Source organism: Gekko japonicus, unplaced genomic scaffold (genome assembly GCF_001447785.1).
Source record: "Gekko japonicus isolate JY-2015 unplaced genomic scaffold, Gekko_japonicus_V1.1 scaffold1305, whole genome shotgun sequence".
NCBI lineage: Eukaryota > Metazoa > Chordata > Lepidosauria > Squamata > Gekkonidae > Gekko > Gekko japonicus.
Window position 1 is genome coordinate 322,123 of NW_015170318.1, and position 19,873 is coordinate 341,995.

The 19,873-nt window shown below is 51.3% G+C and overlaps 1 protein-coding gene across 1 annotated transcript; it reads left to right on the forward strand.

Moving 5' to 3' along the window:
- The first annotated feature begins 4,110 nt into the window (after nt 1-4,110).
- KLHL33 (kelch like family member 33) lies at nt 4,111-17,565 on the forward strand. The gene is made up of 5 exons (XM_015418050.1): nt 4,111-4,178; nt 7,536-8,082; nt 8,795-9,743; nt 14,981-15,151; nt 16,847-17,565. The coding sequence occupies exons 2-5, from the start codon at nt 7,542-7,544 to the stop codon at nt 17,448-17,450; spliced, it is 2,265 nt and encodes a 754-aa protein (XP_015273536.1). The 5' UTR covers nt 4,111-4,178; nt 7,536-7,541; the 3' UTR covers nt 17,451-17,565.
- The last annotated feature ends 2,308 nt before the right edge of the window (nt 17,566-19,873 follow it).

Consider the following 19,873-nt stretch of genomic DNA (forward strand, 5'->3'; position numbering starts at 1 on the left):
GCAGGCAATACCGAACCAACTGCCTGACTTGGTCTAAGGCACTTCAAAAGCGTAGCATAATATTCAGCTGCCAGAACAGTGAGTTGCGGCACGACAAAGTGTGGAATTTCCCCGCTTGTTCCTTGCCTATCCTTCTCCTCCTCCTCCTCCCATTTTTATCTCCTTTTTCTATTTGTCATTCCAAAACCTCTCTGTTTTTGCAACCCCTCTGTTCCCAAACTCATGTTCATTGTGGTCCATGAACAAGAGTTTTCTGAGGTCAACAAGGGAATTGCCCTAACACTTTCCCATGAATGCACCACAAATAGGGGATTTTTCTTTTTCTTTTGCCAGAGGTGTAGCCTCAACATTCCCTGCTGGACACACCCAGCACTTAACTCCCATTCCACTCCTGGAACTCAGAACAGAACCCTGAGCACATTGTGGATTCAGTCCAAGCCACCCCTGGAAGCCACCAGAATTGTTTCCCATTACAGGCAAAAGCAGAGAAACCAGAGAAACATGGTAGTCTGTGTTCGGTGTACTGGTTAGGAGTGTGGACTCTAATTTGCGAGAACCGGGTTTGATTCCCCACTCCTCCACATGCAGCTGCTGGTGTGACCTTGGGTCAGTCACAAGTTCTTTCAGAGCTGCTCTCTCAAGGGCAGTTCTTGAAAGACCTCTCTCAGCCCTCACAGGGTGTCTGTTGTGGGGAGGGGAAGGGAGAGGAGTTTGTAAGCCGCTCTGACATTCCTTTGGGTGGTGAAGGGTGGGGTATAAATCCAATCTCCTCCTCCTCCTCCTCTTCTTCTGTTTTAAACTGCTATTTTAAAGTTGTTTTCAATTGTATTGTATTAAGATTTATGTAAACTGCCCTGAGTCTGCTTGCAGGGAGGGTGGGATATACATTTAATAAATAAATAAATAAATAAATAAATAAAATGCTTGGAGATTTGGGGGGGGCACCTTGGAGGCGCAGTTTGAGGACGGGAGGGCCCTCCACAGGGTATAATGCCATGAAGTCCATCCTTCAAAGCAGCCGTTTTCTCCGGGGAAACTCATCTTGGTTGTCTGGAGATCAATTGTAACCGCAGGAGATCTCTGGGTGCCACCTGGAGTTTGGCAACGCTACCCAGGAGTCCTGACCTGCCCTTTCTCCCATACCAAATCCCTGTAGCTAAAAGGGAAAAAACCCCTGGAATTCCTGGCTAGGGATTACAAATCCAGATTGTTGTGGGTTTGAGGGAGTGATATGCCCTCTCTAAACAGAATCAAACAACAAAATACCTCAGGAACATTCTGAACTGAGCAGCCCTGGAACACGGCCCAACGCCACAACAACAGCCCTGGCCAACAACAGCCCACCAAGTATTTTCCTCTTGGTAAAGCCTTCATCTGGCTCTGCCTCCAACAATGGCAATTTATTCAGTGTATTGTCAGCATCTTGGAATCTGTATTACATAATCCTAGGCCCAGTAAACTAATAAATGTACAAGTAGCTCAGACACAACTGGGTTGGCAAGCGTGAGATCTGTATCCCAGAATCCCCTGCTAAAGTCACAGAGAGAGAATTTGGCTCTTAGGTGACATTTTGAGGGAAGCGCTTTCCCCCTGCCCGTTTGCTCCAGATTCGGCCGTTCTGAATGATCCATCATCCAGGCCTTAACCTATCCGCCTCCCTCCCCATTTTTGGAGGATGGAGTCTATATGGCTCCATTATATATATATATTTTTAGAGATGTGTGAATTTCTAAACATTTTAAAATGTTAAATTAATGCTGAATTTGCTCGAGGACTCTAAAAATCCTTCTACCCTGCCTTTTTCTTCCAAAGTGGCGTGAACCAGAAGCATCCACTTTCCTCCAACAAGAAAACTGCAGGGGGAACTTCTAGAACAGCGGTTCTCAACCTGTGGGTCGCGACCCCTTTGGGGGTCGAACAACCTTTTCACAGGGGTCGCCTAAGACCATTGGAAGACACAAATTTTCGATGGTCTTATGATAGCAATGAAAATAATTTTATGGTTGGGGGTCACCTAGGGATGCCAAGTCCCCTCGGGGGGCGGGGAAACCCCCGTCCAGGAGGCCCGTTCCCTGCCGCCGCTGGATCAGGCCCCCAGGGAGAACCCCGCCCCCAAAGCACGTCACACGGAAGTGACACAAGCACGTTGGGGACGTTGGGGGCGGGGCCACAATCATCCGAGGGAAAACTCTATGGTTTTCCCTCGGATGATTGTGGCCCAGGTGCCTGGGTTGGGACAAACTTAATTCTCCCTGATGCCTCAGAGGCGACAACCTGACAGCTAAAGGTGCCGTGACTGTGGACTTGGTTGTGAGCAGGGCTCGAGATCTGGTGCAAGACATTGTTGTTGTTGCATGGGCTGGGAACAGTGACCACAGTACTATTAAGTTCAGCAGTCATGTCAATATAAAGTTGTCCCCAAAGTCCAAAACAATCACTTTAAGTTCAAAAGAGGGAACTTTGCTAAAATGAGGTGACTAGTCAGAAAGAAGTAAATTGGGAGAATTAAGAGAGTTAAATCCCTCCAGGAAACTATTTAAAAATACACTACTTGAGGCTCAGATAGAAAGCATACCTCAAATCAGGAAATGGAGGAAGAAGAAGGAGAAGGAGGAGGAGGAGGAGGAGGAGGAGGAGGAGATTGGATTTATACCCCGCCCTTCACTACCCAAAGGTGTTTCAGAGCGGCTTACAAACTCCTTTCCCTTCCCCTCCCCACAACAGGCACCCTGTGAGGGAGGTGGGGCTGAGAGAGCTCTGACAGAAACGGCTCTTTTTCAAGGACAGCTCTTATCAGAACTACAGCTTGCCCAAGGTCATCCAGCCAGGTGCAAGTGGAGGAGTGGGGAATCAAACCCAGTTCTCCCAGATTAGAGTCCGCACACTTAACCACTACACCAATCTGGCTCTTCTAGGCCTTGTGCCTACCCTGGCTTGGGAAATTCGTGGAGATTTGGTGATGGAGTCTGGGGAGGGACTTCAGTGAGGTATAACGCCATATGGACTCCACCCTCCAAAGCAGCCATTTTCTCCAAGGGAACTGATCTCCATTGTCTGGAGATCAGTTGTAATTCTGGGAGTTCTCCAGGCCTCACCTGGAGGTTAAAAGCCTGCTCTGTAGGATTGACTCTATGATCTGAGGAAACACTTGGGTTCCATCGTTGTTAAATGCTGGTCTTTCTGGTGAGTTTTGGCAATAGGAGACTGCAGGCAAAATGTCTGCACAGACTGGAATGATGGCTACACCGGATTCCAAGCGAAATGAAGTTTCCTGACGGAACGCTCCTATGTATGATTTTTGGGGTGAGTATTGTGTGTGTGTGTGTGTGTGTGTGTGTATGTGTACGTGCTTGCCTGCCTGGGAAGTCATGGTGACTTCTGGCAACCCCTAGTGGGGTTTGGATGTTTCAGAGAGGTGGCTTGATATTGCCTGCCTCTGCGTCCTGGCCCAGGTATTCCTTGGAGATCTCCCTCCCAAGCACTTGCCAGGGTCAGCCCTGCTTAGGGTTGCCAAGTCGGGCATTGCGCCGCAGCGGGGGACTCCCGGCTGGTGTCTGGAGCGCGCGCCGCACGCACATCACCCGGAAGTGACGTGACAACGCCGGGCACGCTGGGGGCGGGGCCACGACCATCCGAGGGAAAACCATAGAGTTTTCCCTCGGATGACCGTGGCCCTTCCCCTAGCGTGCCCGGCGTGGTCGCGTCACTTCCGGGTGACATGCACGTTGGGGTGGGGCTCCAGTCCAACACTCTGTCACACAATGGCGGGGAACGGGCCTCTGGGGCGGGGGTTTCCCCGCCCCCCCCCCCGGGGGGGACTTGGCAAGCCTAGCCCTGCTTAGCTTCCGAAATTTGACGAGATCAGGCTTGCCTGGGGTATCCAGGTCAGGGCTGTATATTTTTTTTATTATTATTACTCAGTTTACAGAAAAGTAGCATGCCAAGAGGAATGTGAGGCTGTGTTATGAAGAGGTATTGCTGAGAAATAGGTTTGTAAGAACCGGGTCTTAATGGGTTGGTTTCTAATGCTGGTGACATCTGACTTTCTCCTATAGTATCTTGCTCTTGGCTATAATTATCTTTGCAAATAGCATCTGGGCTAATGGCCAACATTCCCCAACGGTCACACTCCAGCTACGGATTGCGTGTGGGCCCAGGAAAGGAGCAGGCCCCGGCAGGTGAGAGAGGTCGCGGTTGGGGACCCCCTAAGAGGGTACAGAGAAGCTACTAAAAGGGCTGGTACAGAAGGTTGGCGAGAGGGTAGAGCAACTTGGGGGACGGGAAATGCCTGGTCGTGCAGGGTGGGAGGTTTACATGCCCGTGCTGCCCTTTGCCCTTCCGAGAGAACACACACTTCCATCATTGCACAAAACAAGAGCATGTCAGGCCAACAAAAAAAAAAAAATGCCACATTGCAAACACCCCGTACAGGTCTCGTCCCAAACTGACTCATAGTTTTACACTCACACACATGCAGATACACAACTGTGTCCTTGGCAACACCCTTGTTACAAAAATTATATACCCACTAGAATACTACAGTCACTCTCACTCCTCAGGAACTTAGCATATTACACCCCCAGAAGTACCAGTATTCTCAGATTCAAATAGTAAATACACATGACTCCTTCTAAAATGCAACCTACACACACTATTAAAAATGCATATGAATGTGTGGGCACGCACACACACTTATTCTGTTCATTTAAATGCAGGGTTATCATTCTCCACGTGGGGCCTGCCGTTCTCCAGGGATTACAACCAATGTTCCCTCTAAGCTCTGGAGTCTTGTGAGCAAAAATTCTCCTTTGTGAGCTACTGGCATGAAAGTTGTGAGTGAGCGATTTGGCTGCTGCATAAATTAGTTTGCTCTGGAGCCCCATCCTTCCTGAGCTACGACAAAAATGTATGAGCCGGAGGCTAAAAAACTGTGAGCTAGCTCACACTAACTCAGCTTAGAGGGAACACTGATTACAACTGCTCTCCAGACTATAGAAATCAGTTCTCCTGGAAAAAATGGCTGCCTTAGAGGGCAGGCTGTATGGCATAAGTTAGATTCCAGGTGAAATGCCTCCCCAAATTTCTCCTCTATAAGGCACTGTCCCCAAATTTCCAGGAATGTCCCAGACCAGAGCTGGCCGCCCTAATTAGTGCTTTTTTACAATTATTCACTGTGGAGAACACACATTGACTTTGGTGTTCAGGATCCAGACAATAGGTACAATAGCACTTTGGGGCCTGACATGTTACATTTCCTGAGTCTGACCCACAAGTCAAAACAGGGGAGTTCGATCGTTGGGGAAATGTGGTTCTGTTGCCCATTAGTACAGTCACCACACACAGCATTCTGTAATGCTGGTTGTGCTGTTACCTCTACCAGCGTAGATTTAAGAAGCTGAATCGCTGCATTCAGTTTCTGGGGGGAACTTAGCTAAATGGCAGACCTCAGCGAGAGGTGAGGTATTAGCGAGGATCTGCTATCTGTATCTATGGGGATCTCCCCCCCCTCTCAATAACCAGCTCTCAATAACCAGTTCATTGTTTAACCAAAAGGGTTGTTTTGATTAAAAGAAGACATCCTAATCAAATGCACACATACAGAAATAAAATACAAGTTAAAACACAAGTGCTGGAAATACAGAGGTGAGCAGGAATAATAGAAGGCTGTTGGGAATTATAATTACCTATCCAGATGTGGAGAAGTCCATGGGAGAGAGGCTGTGAAGATGGAAGGAAGGGGCAGAGGCACGGAGACTGAGCCCTGAGTGCTATTTATATAGGAAAATTGTGTCCTGAGGCAGTCTGACATTTGTGCCTCAAAACAACACCAAAAAATGGCTTTCCCGGGACAGACAAAGACCTGGAAAACTTGTGACAGTTTGCATGAGAGTTGAGGTCCAGTGTAAACTAAGGTGTCAATGTGCTTCTGATAAGATTAGCTAGATGTGTCTGGGAATGACTGAATGGTGTCCCCAGGAATGGACAAAGGGAACAGATGTTCTTAGGAGGGGTTTTGGATGTAAAACAGGGTTTGGGCTGGAACTCGGATCGAAGGCTGGTGGATTCCTAATTAAACCAATCAAAAAGAAGCAATGCTGCCTGGTGACCCTCCTTTCCTGTTAGGTGGGAGAGATGGGAGTTGTTGTTGTGACAGAATTGCGGGTTTGAAAAGGTGAGGGGAGACTGATAGGATTAGTGATCCAGGTTGAATGGCCTTCGCTCTGGGGCGAGGCAGGGCCATTGTTCGGCATATGCAGATGTCAGAAGGGTGGAGGGAGAGTCACAGCTGTCAGAAGAAGGTCTCCTGTGCTTCCCAGGGTCACTGCCTAGGCAAGATTATGGGGCCTGCCAGTGCTGGCATCCATCTCCGTGTCCACTGATGTCAAGATCAACGCTCCCTCTAAGCTGTGGAGTCTCGTGAGCAAAAATTCTACTTTGTGAGCTACTGGCATTAAAGTTGTGAGCGAACGATTTGGCTCCTGCATCAATCAGTGTGCTCTGGAGCCCGCCTTCCTGAGCTCGGACAAAAATGTGTGAGCTGGAGGCCAAAAAACCTGTGAGCCAGCTCACACTCACTCAGCTTGGAGGGAACGCTGGAAGACGGCTGGTAAATAGACTCCTGGGGCACCCCGATGGGGTACACTGCTGTTGAAATGACCCCTCCTGAGAGATGGGGGTCTGTCTGCTTACAGTGCTTTGGTTTGGGAAAGTTAAGGGCATTACTGAGACTGGACGCCAGCCTCCAGTCCCACCACATCAGGCCCATTAGCCAGGATTTTGTGGCTTGTGGGACAAAAAAAAAATCTGGTGGGGCTGCCATTATTTGCCATAATGAAGGGGGGTGGCGCATGCCCCCCTCTCTCCCCTCCTGCAAGATTTAAAGGGCCCTCCAGCTGATTGGCAGGCCATTTGCTCCCTGCCAATCAGCTGAAAGGCCCTTTAAATCTTGCAGAGGGGGCGGGAGAGGGGCGTGCGCAACCCCCCTTCTTCTCAAAAGCGGGGGGGGGGACTTTAAGGAAGGGGGCTGGCTCTTTAAGGAAGGGGTGAACATAAGAACATAAGAGACGCCAATGTTGGATCAGGCCAAAGGCCCATCCAGTCCAACACTCTGTCACACAATGGCCAAAAATACCAGGTGCCATCAGGAGGTCCACCAGTGGGGCCAGGACACTAGAAGCCCTCCCACTGTTGCCCCACCCCCCAAGCACCAAGAAGACAGAGCATCACTTGCCCCAGAGTCCCTATCTATACCTTGTGGCTAATAGCCACTGATGGACCTCTGCTCCATATGCTTATCTAATTCCCTCTTGAAGCCGTCCATGCTTGTAGCCGCCACCACCTCCTGTGGCAGTGAATTCCAAGTGTTAACCACTCTTTGGGTGAAGAAGGACTCCCTTTTATCCGTTCTAACCCGACCGCACAGCAATTTCATTGAGCCCCTAATAGCCCTACTGTAGCTAAAGGCCAGCATAACATCCCTCCGCCTCCACTTTTACCCCCTTCCCTGCTCACTCTTCCCAAAGGTGTCATTACAGGAAGTGATGTCATGCGGCGGCAAGAAACCCCCAGAAGATGCAGAAGGTTACACCGCCGAGCAGCGCTGGGAGCTGAGGAGCGAGGGCCATGCAGAAGGATTCTTTATGACAGCGTGCCAGCTGAGGGAACAGCGGCATCTTCTGGACGTGACGGTGACCTTGGGCCCAAGCAGCTACGAGGCACATGGTATCATCCTGGCTGCCGTCAGCTCTGTCTTCCGGCAACGTTTAGAGCGCGGAGAGCAGGAGGTGCTGGAGCTGGACGGTGTGACCACAGCACACGGCTGGGAAGCCATTTTGAATTTTGCCTATACCGGGCAATTAGAAGTCATGCCAGAGACAGCTGGCGAGTTGTTGGATGCCGCAGAGGCGTTGGGTGTTCCTCGCGTTGCTGAGATTTGCAAGGCAGTCTTGATTGAGGCAGAGCCGGAGGAGAGGCCGAGTCCGTCCAAGGAGAAATGGGAGACGCTGCGGAAGGTGGAGGAGCTGTACAAGGAAGGCGTTGGCTGTGACCTGGCCCTTAAAGCTGAGGGACATACCTATCAAGGTGAACGAGGCAGGGGTGATGGGGAGTCGAGGACACAAACAGAAAAAGGGTGTGTGGGTCAGGATAAAGGGGAAAGTCCAGGGCTGGATTAGCAGTGGTTTTGGGGGTTAGGACCAGTGTTCCCTCTAAGCTGAGTGAGTGCGAGCTAGCTCACCGTTTTTTAGCCTCCTGCTCCAGGGGTCATTTCCTGCAGGAGCGCTCAGGAGCGGAGCTCCGGCAGTAAAGAGCCCAGGGGGTGGGGACATGCAACAAGCCCCGCCCCCTGCTCCCAGCAGCCCTCAGTCAGAGCAAGAAGCAGCCAGGTAAGTTGCAGAGCCCCCCCCCCGGCCCCCCAGTCCAAAACAGTCCAGGGGCAACTTTAAGACCAAGTTTTATTCAGGTACAAACTCTCCCTCCTCTGCGAGGACAGATCTGCACATTACCCCCCCCCCCAAAGCAATAGCTAGCAATCCAAAAGAGTCCAGTGGAGCCTGAGCGGTGGGTGTTGCCTTCTGACACACTTCCGGTGATGTCAGGGGGTGTGGCATATGCAAATGAGTTATGCTAATGAGTTATGCTAATGAGCTCCTGCACCTCCTTTTCTATGAAATGACCCCTGTCCGGCTCACACATTTTTGTCTCCGCTCAGGAAGGAGGGCTCCAGAGCAAACTGATTTACGCGGCAGCCAAATCGCTCGCTCACAACTTTCCTTCCTTCCTTCCTTCCTTCCAGTTCACCGCCTCGCCTTGGCTTGTGGCAGCGAGTTCTTCCACGCCATGTTCACCAGCGGCATGAAGGAATCCCGACAGGAGGACACACCCCTCTGCACCCGCTTCACCCTGACTGATCTGGGCCTGGTCGTCTCCTTCGCCTACTCAGGTGTGGTGGCGGGCGGGTGGGATGACCTCTTTGATGCTGCCCAGGCAGCTCTGCAGTATCAGGTCTCGGGCATCTGGGCGCTCTGCTTAGACGTTTTCCGGCACGAGCTGTGCCCTGAATCCAGCTTCGATGTCCTCTCGTTCGCCCGTGCGTATGGCCTCCACGAGCTGGAAAACACCGCAAGCGACTACGTGCTGAGGAACTTTGTTCGCATCTCAGCCACGCCCAAGTTCTTGGATCTTCCAGTCAACCAGCTGGTGGACATCCTCAGCTCCGATGCCCTTTATGTCCTCAACGAACTAGAGGCCTTCCAAGGAGCCCTCCGCTGGCTGGATGCCGACCGGGATGGACGGATGGACCGTGCCGAGACAGTAATGCGCTGCATCCGGTTCCCCTTGATGTCCACTCGGGAGCTTAAGCAAGTGCGGGTGGTAGACATGATGGCGGCCCCGGGCCGCCTGTATGACCTCCTGGTGGAATCCCTATCCAGTCTCCCTCCGGGTCCTTCCAAGATGGAGCAGCTCCCTTGCCGGGTGAGGTACCCTGAGAAGGTGATTGTCATCAGCGGAGGGGACTGCCTGTCCAAGAACATGGCCACTCGCAACCCCAGCGAGGACATCTGGATCTCCCACCGCTTCGTCAGCAGCATTGGACTGGTGAAGCAAATCGAGTGGCGCCATCTTGGGGTACTCCCGGAAGGGCCACGTTTCCAGCACGCCGTGGCAGTCAAGGACAATGTGATGTACATCCTTGGTGGGAAACACTACTACGGGACTGGGGATTCCATGCGCTCCGTCTTCAAGTGAGATGGGCAGGGGAGGCCTCGTTGGGGGGTGAGGGGGTTACTGGTTCCATTCAGTGAGGAGAATTGTGGATACGGGTGGGAAGGCACCAATGGATTTTCAGTATTATCTCTTCATTGACGCCCACAATGGGAGCCCAATTAGTAAGCTGTGGTTTGGTGGTAATCAGGGCTATTTTGGGGCAGGAACGCACAGGAACGCACAGGAATGGAGTTCCGGCTGGCTTCAGAGTTGGCCACGCCCACTACAGCCAAAACCTCTGCGTGTGTTACAGAGGGAAGGCCCGGAGAGCGGGCCCCCCCCCCCGGTGACTCTGAGGCGGGCAGTCGGGCGGGGGGCTCTGGAAGGATCGGGGAGGCATTTAAATGCCTCCCTGTGCCTTACCCGGCCTGTCCAAGGGAAGGCAGTTTAAAACGCCTCCCCTCCAAGGGCCAGCTTGCCTGGGCAAGCCAAGGGAAGGCATGGGGTGTGGCCTAATATGCTAATGAGTTCCTGCTGTTGGGTGTGGCCTATTATGCTAATGAGTTCCTGCTGGGCTTTTCTACAAAGAAAGCCCTGGCTGGTAATTATAGCCCGCCAGAAGCTCATGGATGAACTAGGGACATGCTTGTAACAGCCAGATTGCCACAGACCACCACACTCCCATGGCTCATTGTCAGTGGCTCTGCAGTCATCTAGTCCACCACAGCCTATCTTCCACTCCTTAAAAAAACTAGGAGAGGTTTGGGGTTTTTTTCCATTTGGGTTAAAGACATCCTAACAGAACACATAGGAGCTGTGGTGACTCAAGTGGTTAAAACGCTGAACTGCAGGCTGTGGAAGGTCAGTAGTTCAGCAGTTCGAGACCCGAGTCCTGTCTCTAGTTCCAGCTCCTGCCAACCTAGCAGTTTGAAAGCAAGAAATTGCAAGGAGATAAATAGGTACCACTTGGGTGGGAAGGAAACAGCGTTCCCTGCGCCTTGGTGTTTAGTCATGCCGGCCACATGACCATGGAAACGTCTTCGGACAGCGCTGGCTCTTCGGCTTTGAAACGGAGATGAACACCGCAACCCTGGAGTCGGATTCGACTGGCTTTCGAGCAAGGGAACCTTTACCTTTCACCTTTTTCACAGAACACAACTGTCTGCAATGGGTAATGTCCAGGGCTTTTTTTGTAGAAGAAGCCCAGCAGGAACTCCTTAACGTATCAGGCCACACCCCTGACAGTGCAGCTCATTAGCATATTAGGCCATGCCCCCATTCCTTTCCTTGGCTTGCCCAGGTGCCCTGCGGCTGCGGGGAGCCTGGGCAAGCCGGCCCTTGGACAGGCTGGGAAAGGCTGGTGCCCCCCTGGCCCGCCCGCCTTGGAGTCATCAGGGGGTGGTCGCTCTCCAGGCCTTCCCTCTGTAGCCACACATGCAGAGATTTTGGCTGCAGTGGGTGTGGCCAACTCTGAAGCCAGCTAGAACTCCGTTCCTGCCCAAAATAGCCCGGGTAATGTCTACATTAGTGCTGTCAAGTCCCACCTAACATAGGACAACTCCAGCAAGGTGCTTTCAAGGCAAGTGAGAACCAGAGGGGGGTGGGGTGCCCTTGCCATCCTCGGCCGAGTCTTTCCTCATCCGTCTCCCTTCCGAGTACCGACCCTGCTTAGCCTCTCAGATCGATTGGGCCAAACCAGGCCGCCCGCCCTCCACCATGGGTCATAGACCGTTCAAAGCAGGTCCAAGCAGCTCCAGTGCACAAAGAGGCCGTTTGTGTGGCGCTTTAGCGTTCACAAAGTCTTCCGCTTCACATACTGTAGAGACAAAAGAGGCACTCTCCATTCTGAGATTTTAATTTCCAGACCCACCCCCAACAAAGGGTGCTGAAGCCTGAAGAATGGCCTGGGTCCCCAGCACAGTGCCTGTGGGCATTAGGGTGCCTGCCAATACTTCTCCTGGCACCTGCCAAATGTTTTTGAACGTGGGTGGGGCGGCCAGGTGGGCCTTTTGCCCAGCGGGGTTTCTGACTGGCTGTGCAGTTTTGTAAAAGTGTCGCTTGGCAGCCGCCGCCACAACCACAACACAGGAACTGGAGGAGGAGGAGGAGGAGGAGGAGGAGAAGGAGGAGGAGGAGGATGATTTATACCCCGCCCTTCACTCAGAGTCTCAGAGCGGCTTACAAACTCCTTTGGCTTCCCCTCCCCACAACAGACATTCAAGAACTGCCCTTTCAGCGACAGCTCTTGCCCAAGGTCATCCAGCAGCTGGAAGTGGAGGACTGGGGAATCAAACCCGGTTCTCCCAGATTAGAGTCCGTGCACTTAACCACTACACCAAACTGGAGAAGAGGGACTGTCCCTTGTCAATAGGGACCACTGGAATATATATAAAGGTAAAGGTTCCCTTGCTCGAAAGCCAGTCGAATCCGACTCTAGGGTTGCGGTGCTCATCTCCATTTCCAAGCCGAAGAGCCAGCGCTGTCCAAAGACGTTTCCGTGGTCATGTGGCCGGCATGACTAAACACCAAGGCGCACGGAATGCTGTACCTATTTATCTACTTGCAATTTCTTGCTTTCAAACTGCTAGGTTGGCAGGAGCTGGAACGAGAGACGGGAGCTCACTCCGTCATGCGGCGCACTCGGGTCTCGAACTGCTGAACTACCGACCTTCCACACCCTGCAGTTCAGCGTCTTAACCACTTGAGCCACCGCAGCTCCAAGGAAAAAAAAAAAATACATATAGTTAATGTGGTTATGAAGGTTGTAGTTGAGGCCAGTGACTGGGAAAGCAGCCAAAATAGAAGGCGAGGAGCAGTGAAAAGAGGCCAGAGGCCTATTCAGGTCTCGGAGATGGTTTAAAACTCAACAGACAATCTCCAGAACGGGAAGTGGCCTGAATTTCAGGATGTATCTAGGTCTCTCCTCCTGCCAATCGAAAGACTGGCCTGGAAGCCATACATAGCTGAGTAGGGAGAGGACTCCTGGCTTCTCTTGACTGGCTGCAGCTTCCATCAGTGGACCTGAAGGACCCGTTTCCCCCTTTGGTATCTGATATCTCTTGGTTGCTAGTAGGGCCAACTCTGTAATGAGGTGAATGGAGGCAATTGCTTCAGGTGGCAGGTTTTGGATGACACCAAGCTCCCGAGGGACTCCTGTCTGCCCACCTGCCCAGAAGCTGGGGGAGATAACCCTTCAAGTGGTCAATAGATCCGCTTGTGAGAGGACATTCCCTTAACACAGCCCCATGAACATTCAAATCCATTTGGATGAAGTAAAGCAATGCACGAACTGCTAAAAGTCACAGTGCCGAATGGTAAGTGAAAGTTCCCTGGCTCGGTGATAGACCTGCTTGGCATGCAGAAGGTCCCAGGTTCAATCCCCGACAGCTCCAATTTTAAAAAAAGCAGGCCGTAGGTGATGCGAAAGACCTCCGCCTGAGAGCCTGGAGAGTAGCTGCCAGTCTGAGTAGACAATACTGACCTTGACGGACCAGTGATCTGATTCAGTATATGGCAGCTTTACGTGTGTCCCCCAAACTTTAATTAGACACATCCTTCTGACTTTTAAGGGAAAATTAGAAAGGTTCCCTTGCTCGAAAGCCAGTCGAGTCCGACTCTAGGGTTGCGGTGCTCATCTCTGTTTCCAAGCCGAAGAGCCAGCGCTGTCCGAAGACGTTTCCGTGGTCACGTAGCCGGCATGACTAAACACCAAGGCACATTGAACGCTGTTACCTTCCCACTGAAGCGGTACCTATTTATCTGCATGCAATTTCTTGCTTTCGATCGGCTAGGTTGGCAGGAGCTGGAACTAGAGACGGGAGCTCACTCCGTCATGCGGCAACCCGGGTCTCGAACTGCTGCACCACCGGCCTCCCACAGCCTGCAGTTCAGCGTCTTAACCACTTGAGCCACCACAGCTGCTAAGGGAAAATTAGAAAGGTATTATTTGTTCCAGGCTCCAAGTGAAAACCATGTATTCCACACCCAGGCATCAATCAGTGCCGGTTAAGTTAAAACCTTCAATATAATAACCTAATATAGTCTAGATATACTTAGCTAAGAAGTTATGAGCGCAATACAGAAAGCACCGGCATAGATAAATGTCATTGGGTAAGGAAGGTTATCCCCTGTTGGGACTGTGGGGTGTGTATGTGTGTGTGGCAAAACACCTTAATCCACCACTGGTTGTTAATGATTGGCCAACCTCCAATTTAGGGAGGATGTGTGTATGTGTGACACTTCTACGAATCTATGACTGTCTGTTCTGGCTTGTCAAGCTGTATGAGTGGGAAGAAGGGCCTCCTGTCCTTGGCCAAGCTTGGCTGTCGAGGAGTTTGAAAGCTGTGGACAGGTGGATGTTGTAGATTCACTGAGGAAAAAAAAGGGAAAACATGCAAAGGCTATCCCACACGATGCAGGGCACTTGAGGGCAAAGGATCTTGGGAAACAGAAATAGGCAGACTTCATCCAGGGAGCCATGTTCCGTGACAGAGATCAGCATTGGCACTGATGAAATAGTCATGAACACTGGAGTGCGTCTGAGCAGGTACAAGCTAAGAGAACATAAGAGAAGCCAATGTTGGATCAGGCCAATGGCCCATCCAGTCCAACACTCTGTCACACAGTGGCCAAAAATACCAGGTGCCATCAGGAGGTCCAGCAGTGGGGCCAGGACACTAGAAGCCCTCCCACTGTTGCCCCCCCCAAGCACCAAGAATACGGAGCATCACTTGCCCCAGAGTTCCTTGGCTAATAGCCACTGATGGACTTCTGCTCCATATGCTTATCTAATTCCCCCTTGAAGTCGTCCATGCTTGTAGCTGCCACCACCCCCTGTGGCAGTGAATTCCATGGGTTAATCACTCTAAGCTATCTTTTTTCTTCATTAGCCACAAGTAACCCACCCTGTCAGTTGTTAGTGACTAGGAGGTCTGAGAACACTGTCTCCAGGCAAACTTGATCCCCCCCCCCTTTGCACATTTCATTTTAGTGTAGGGTTGCCAGCCTCCAGGTGGGGCCTGGAGATCTCCCACTTTTGCAGTTGATTTCCAGCTGACAGAGATCAGCCCCCCCTGGAGAAAATGGCTGCTTTGAAGGGTGGACTCTGTGGACTCTCTCCCCCCCCCCCAAAACCCCACCCTCCCCCGGCCCCACCTCCAAAGTCTCCAGGTATTTTCCAACCCAGACCTGGCAACCCTATTTTAGTAAGAAGGATGGCGTTGGGGGATTCACGTTCAAAGGGGCATTCATGTTCTTTGGTCCTCCCCTGCTGCAGGTTCGATCCTTTCTGTGGGAGGTGGGAACGTCTGGCTGATATGACAAGCTTCCGGAGCTATTTCCCGGCCGTCTTCCAAGATGGGCTTCTGTATGCGCTTGGAGGAAGTTCCAGAGATGCCTACTGCTTCAACTCAGCTGAGTGTTACGATCCACATACCAATGCTTGGAGGTGAGAGGCTGGGGTTCGGTCCCAGCAGCACCCCCATTTATTTCCCTCTACTCTGTGCTTCATATTCCCTTGTGTCTCACCCAGGCTAACTTCTGTCATCTGTTGCTCTTTGCCTTTTACATTTCTTTTTGCAATGTCCTCCTTTGGCCGTGGGTTCCCAGGTTAGAGAATTCGCTCAGGCACCTGTTCTCAGGTCTATTCAGCAGAGACAAGCTGGCTCAAAATAGCAATCGTTTATTTGCAGGAGGACAACTCCTACAGCCAACAACTACAGCTAACATGCAAAACTGGAAACAAAAACAGGAGCTCCACCCAATAGGACCAAACTAAATCACTCAAATATGGGGGGGGGCACGGATGGACAGACTGTTCCATTACATATATACAATAAATGTCCCACGCGTTAAAAAAAATCATTTCCTGCACTATCCTCCCTTCCACAAGAAAAACTGATCATGGCGACAAATTTCTGCAGGGAATGATCTACAGCCGTTAGCTGAAAAAGGAGTCTCCGTGCCCCAAGAATCAGAATACCAATTACAGATGCTAAAAACAGTGCAGTGTAGTGGTTAGATGCCGGATTAGGATCTAGGAAAACCAGGTTCAAAAACCCCCTCTCTCATGGAAGCTCACCAGGTAGGATTTCCATTTGTCCGCTTATGGCAGGAGACCTTCAAGTAATTGTGGCCCTTGCCCCCCAGTCCTCATGTGATCGGAGGGTGACAACTGGGGCCAAATGGGGGTAATAATCATCCTGGGGGAGTGACAAGGGTAGCTCTAGGAATTGCCAGAAATTCTATGTTAAGAGTGCCATAGTTTCTGGCAATCCTAGAGCCACCCTTCTCTCTTCTGTGTAGCTCTAGGAATCACCAAGAACTCTATGGTCAGAACTCCCTGTAAGTAGATAAGGCCTTCTTTTTCTTTTTCCTTCTGGGATACTGTACCCCACAACCCTGCTGCCAGTTGCCAAGCACTGCTTGACAACTCTTATCACTGGGTGACCTTGGGCCAGTCATTCTCTGCCTAACTTACCTCACAGGGTTGATGTCATTACTATTATTTTTTTACAGGGTTGGATAAAAATGGATGAGGGGGGGATGTTGTTATAAGTCATATTGGGTCCCCATTGGGAAGAAAAGCAGGATATAAATATCTAAACTGATTGATCAAACGGGGGAATAACGTGACTGTAAGTTTCCCGGAGGCCTCTGGTTGGCCACACATGGACTGCTAGACAGGGCTTTTTTTGTAGAAAACAGCAGAAACTCATTAGAATTGGCTACATTAGGGGTGTGTGGCCTAACATGCAAAGGAGTTCCTGCATCAAAAAAAGCCCTGGGTTTTGACAACAAACAAGGTAAACAGAATAAGAAGCAAAAGGTGGGTGTGGCTGGATGACCACACTTCTGGTAACATGGGAATGCAGCCTAATATGCTAATGAGCGGTGCAGTCAGGGGGTGTGGCCTAATATGCTAATGAGTTTCTGTTGCTGGGTGTGGCCTATTATGCTAATGAGTTTCTGCTGGGTGTGGCCAACTTGAGAGCCAGCCGGAACTCCGTTCCTGTGCGTTCCTGCCCAAAAATAGCCCTGCTGCTAGATGAGCCTTTCCTGTGATCTAGCAAAGCAGAGCTGTCCCCTTATCTGCCATCCTTTCTGCCGTTCCTCCTTCATGCCCTCGCTTTCCTCCCCACAGATCATGTGAGCCTCTGCCGTCTGCTGTCTGTGGCCATGCCGCCTGCGTCCTGGATGGATCCATTTATATCTCTGGGGGCAGCGACGGCTCATGCCGCTGCCTCTCAGTCCTGATCCAGTATCGCCCTGGGGGCCCAGCCATCCCACGGGCCTCCATGATCGAGGAGCGAGCTGGCCACATCATGGAAGCACTGGACCGACGTCTGTACGTGGCTGGCGGCCTGCGATGGCGGGACGGCCACGGCGGTTACGCTGATCAACTGGCCTGCGAGGTGTACAACCTGGGCCAGGATACGTGGGCTGCCTTCACTCCTCTGCCACAGGCCCACGTCATCGCCGCTTCCACGGTCCTGCACGAGGAGCTCTACATCCTGGGGGGCTACAGCCACAATACCTACCGCGATACCCACCTGATCCACTGCTACAACCCAAACTACGACCGCTGGGTCAGCGTCGGGACCCTTCCTCAGGCCTACGCCGACCTCAGGGCCTGCATTTTGGAAGTCCCTTCCTCGCTCAGGGCAAAGCAGCTCCCGCCCTCAAATACCACCATGTTGGAAATCCCGGACGATCCCTCCACAGAGTCCGCAGACCAGCTTTCCTGATGTTCTTCAGTAAAGTATCACCCGCTCAAATGGCCACCTTTGCAGTAGACAGAGGCACTGCTTCGCACGTGCTTGACTTTCCTTCTAATAATCACACTTCGCATTTACATAGAGTTTCTGCGTATCCAAAACACTTCACGTCTGTTTTCTTGGTAGCCCTTACAACCAGGGCAGCCAAGAAGGGAGAACTGGGCTACTAAATTTCAGGGGGTCTGGACTGTCTGGGGAGCCGGAGGGGATGAGCAAGATGCCAGATGCTAAAAAAAATGGCAAAATATTAATCAATCAATTAAAACCTCTATATCCAGCCTTTCCTCTTGGTTCATGGCAGCTTACAATAGGAGGAGGAGGAGGAGGAGACTGGATTTATACCCCGCCCTTCACTACCCAAAGGTGTCTCAGAGCGGCTTACAAACTCCTTTCCCTTCCCCTCCCCACAACAGACACCCTGTGGGGTAGGTGGGGCTGAGAGAGCTCTTGACAGAAACTGCTCTTTTTCAAGAACAGCTGTGCCAGAACTAGGGCTTGCCGAAGGTCATCTGGCAGCTACGAGTGGAGGAGTGCGGAATCAAACCTGGTTCTCCCAGATTAGAGTCCGCGCACTTAACCACTACACCAAACTGGCTCTCAATAACAGTTAAAACAACCCCAGCTAAAACCAAAGATAAAATAGCGAGCCCCAAATCTCTCCCCACTCCCGGTTGGGTGTGGTGGTTAAGTGCGCGGACTCTAATCTGGGAGAACCGGGTTTGATTCCCCATTCCCCCACTTGCACCTGCTGGATGACCTTGGGCAAGCCGTAGTTCTGTCAGAGGTGTTCTGGAAAGAGCTCTCTCAGCCCCACCTACCCCACAGGCTGAGGGGAGGGGAAGGGAAAGGTCTCTTCTCCTTCTCTTAAAAGATGCCTGTCATTCAAACCCCTCAAAAGCCCTGGCAAGCAGGCAGGTCTTGCAGCGCCTCCTGAAAATCTCCAAGAAGGGGGGGGCCCTCTCACCTCTTCGGGGAGCCCACTGTCCTCCCAGGTATCATTTGTGCCTGTAACTCCCTGCTCATGATACTCTTGCTAAGGAGGTCAGCATTCTCTGTTGGTATTATTTTATTTATTTATTTATTTATTAGATTTGTATCCCGCCCTCCCCAAATGGGCTCAGGGCGGCTTCCAACAGCGGCAAATGCCATAACAAACAACTAAAACAGTATAAAAACAATCAATAAATAAAGTGCGGTGCTCTAGATGTTGACTTATCGCTCCAAGATGGGATCCATTTATCAACCTAGCCTGGCAACATAGGTTCTTGGTCACCTAGGCGTCTTCCCAGGGCCGGTTCACTTTATAGATCTAATCCACCGTCGTAGATGGCAACTCGGTGGTGGCACAATGGCGGCGGCGGCTCCTATGCAAAGGCCTGGCGGAAGAGCTCCGTCTTACAGGCCCTGCGGAACTATGCCAAGTCCCGCAGGGCCCGGATCTCCTCTGGGAGCTCGTTCCACCAGAAAAAGAGGAATGCAAGGAATAAAAAAGAAAAGGAATACATCACAAATATGGGCAGGTTGGGATGATTGTCGCCCCCAGATTGTTTAAATGGAGGGATCAAAGGACAGCCGCTTACCTAAAACCACCTGGGTGAGTTCATAGAAGAGGCAAAATTCAAACCAGTATACCGCAATCACAGTATACCGCAACCAGCATCAGAATATGTGAACTGGCACTCACCAGAACAGCACTGCAAGGGTAGCATTGTGTAACTCATCTGTAGTATCCCATTCACATATGCATGCTACAGTCATCAGGTGATGGCCAAACATAGGCTAACCAGCCATGTCTTCCATTAACAAGCGCACACCAAGCAGAAAAAGCGCTTAGGCTTTTTCTATCACTGCATTTCCACCGCTGGCAGAAGCATCACCCACAGTTTTGGTTTTTGCATGTTGCACCCCTTGCAATGGAGCTGCAGTGGCTCAAGTGGTTAAGACGCTGAACTGCAGGCTGTGGAAGGTCGGTAGTTCAGCAGTTCGAGACCTGGGTGCCGCAAGACGGAGTGAGTTCCCGTCTCTAGTTCCAGCTCCTGCCAACCTAGCAGTTCGAAAGCAAGAAATTGCAAGTAGATAAATAGGTACCACTTTGGTGGGAAGGTAACAGCGTTCTGTGCGCCTTGGTGTTTAGTCATGCTGGCCACATGACCATGGAAACGTCTTCGGACAGCGCTGGCTCTTTGGCTTTGAAATGGAGATGAGCTCCGCAACCCTAGATTCGGATTCGACTGGCTTTCGAGCAAGGGAACCTTTACCTTTTACTTTACCCCTTACAAAGAGCTTTTCCGACATGCTTGAGGTACCTTGTGAATGCAGGTCAGTCAGGAGGATGGGTAAAGGTTTGCCTTTTTCTTTGCATCAAATTTCGACAGGCTGAGATTTTAGCTAGT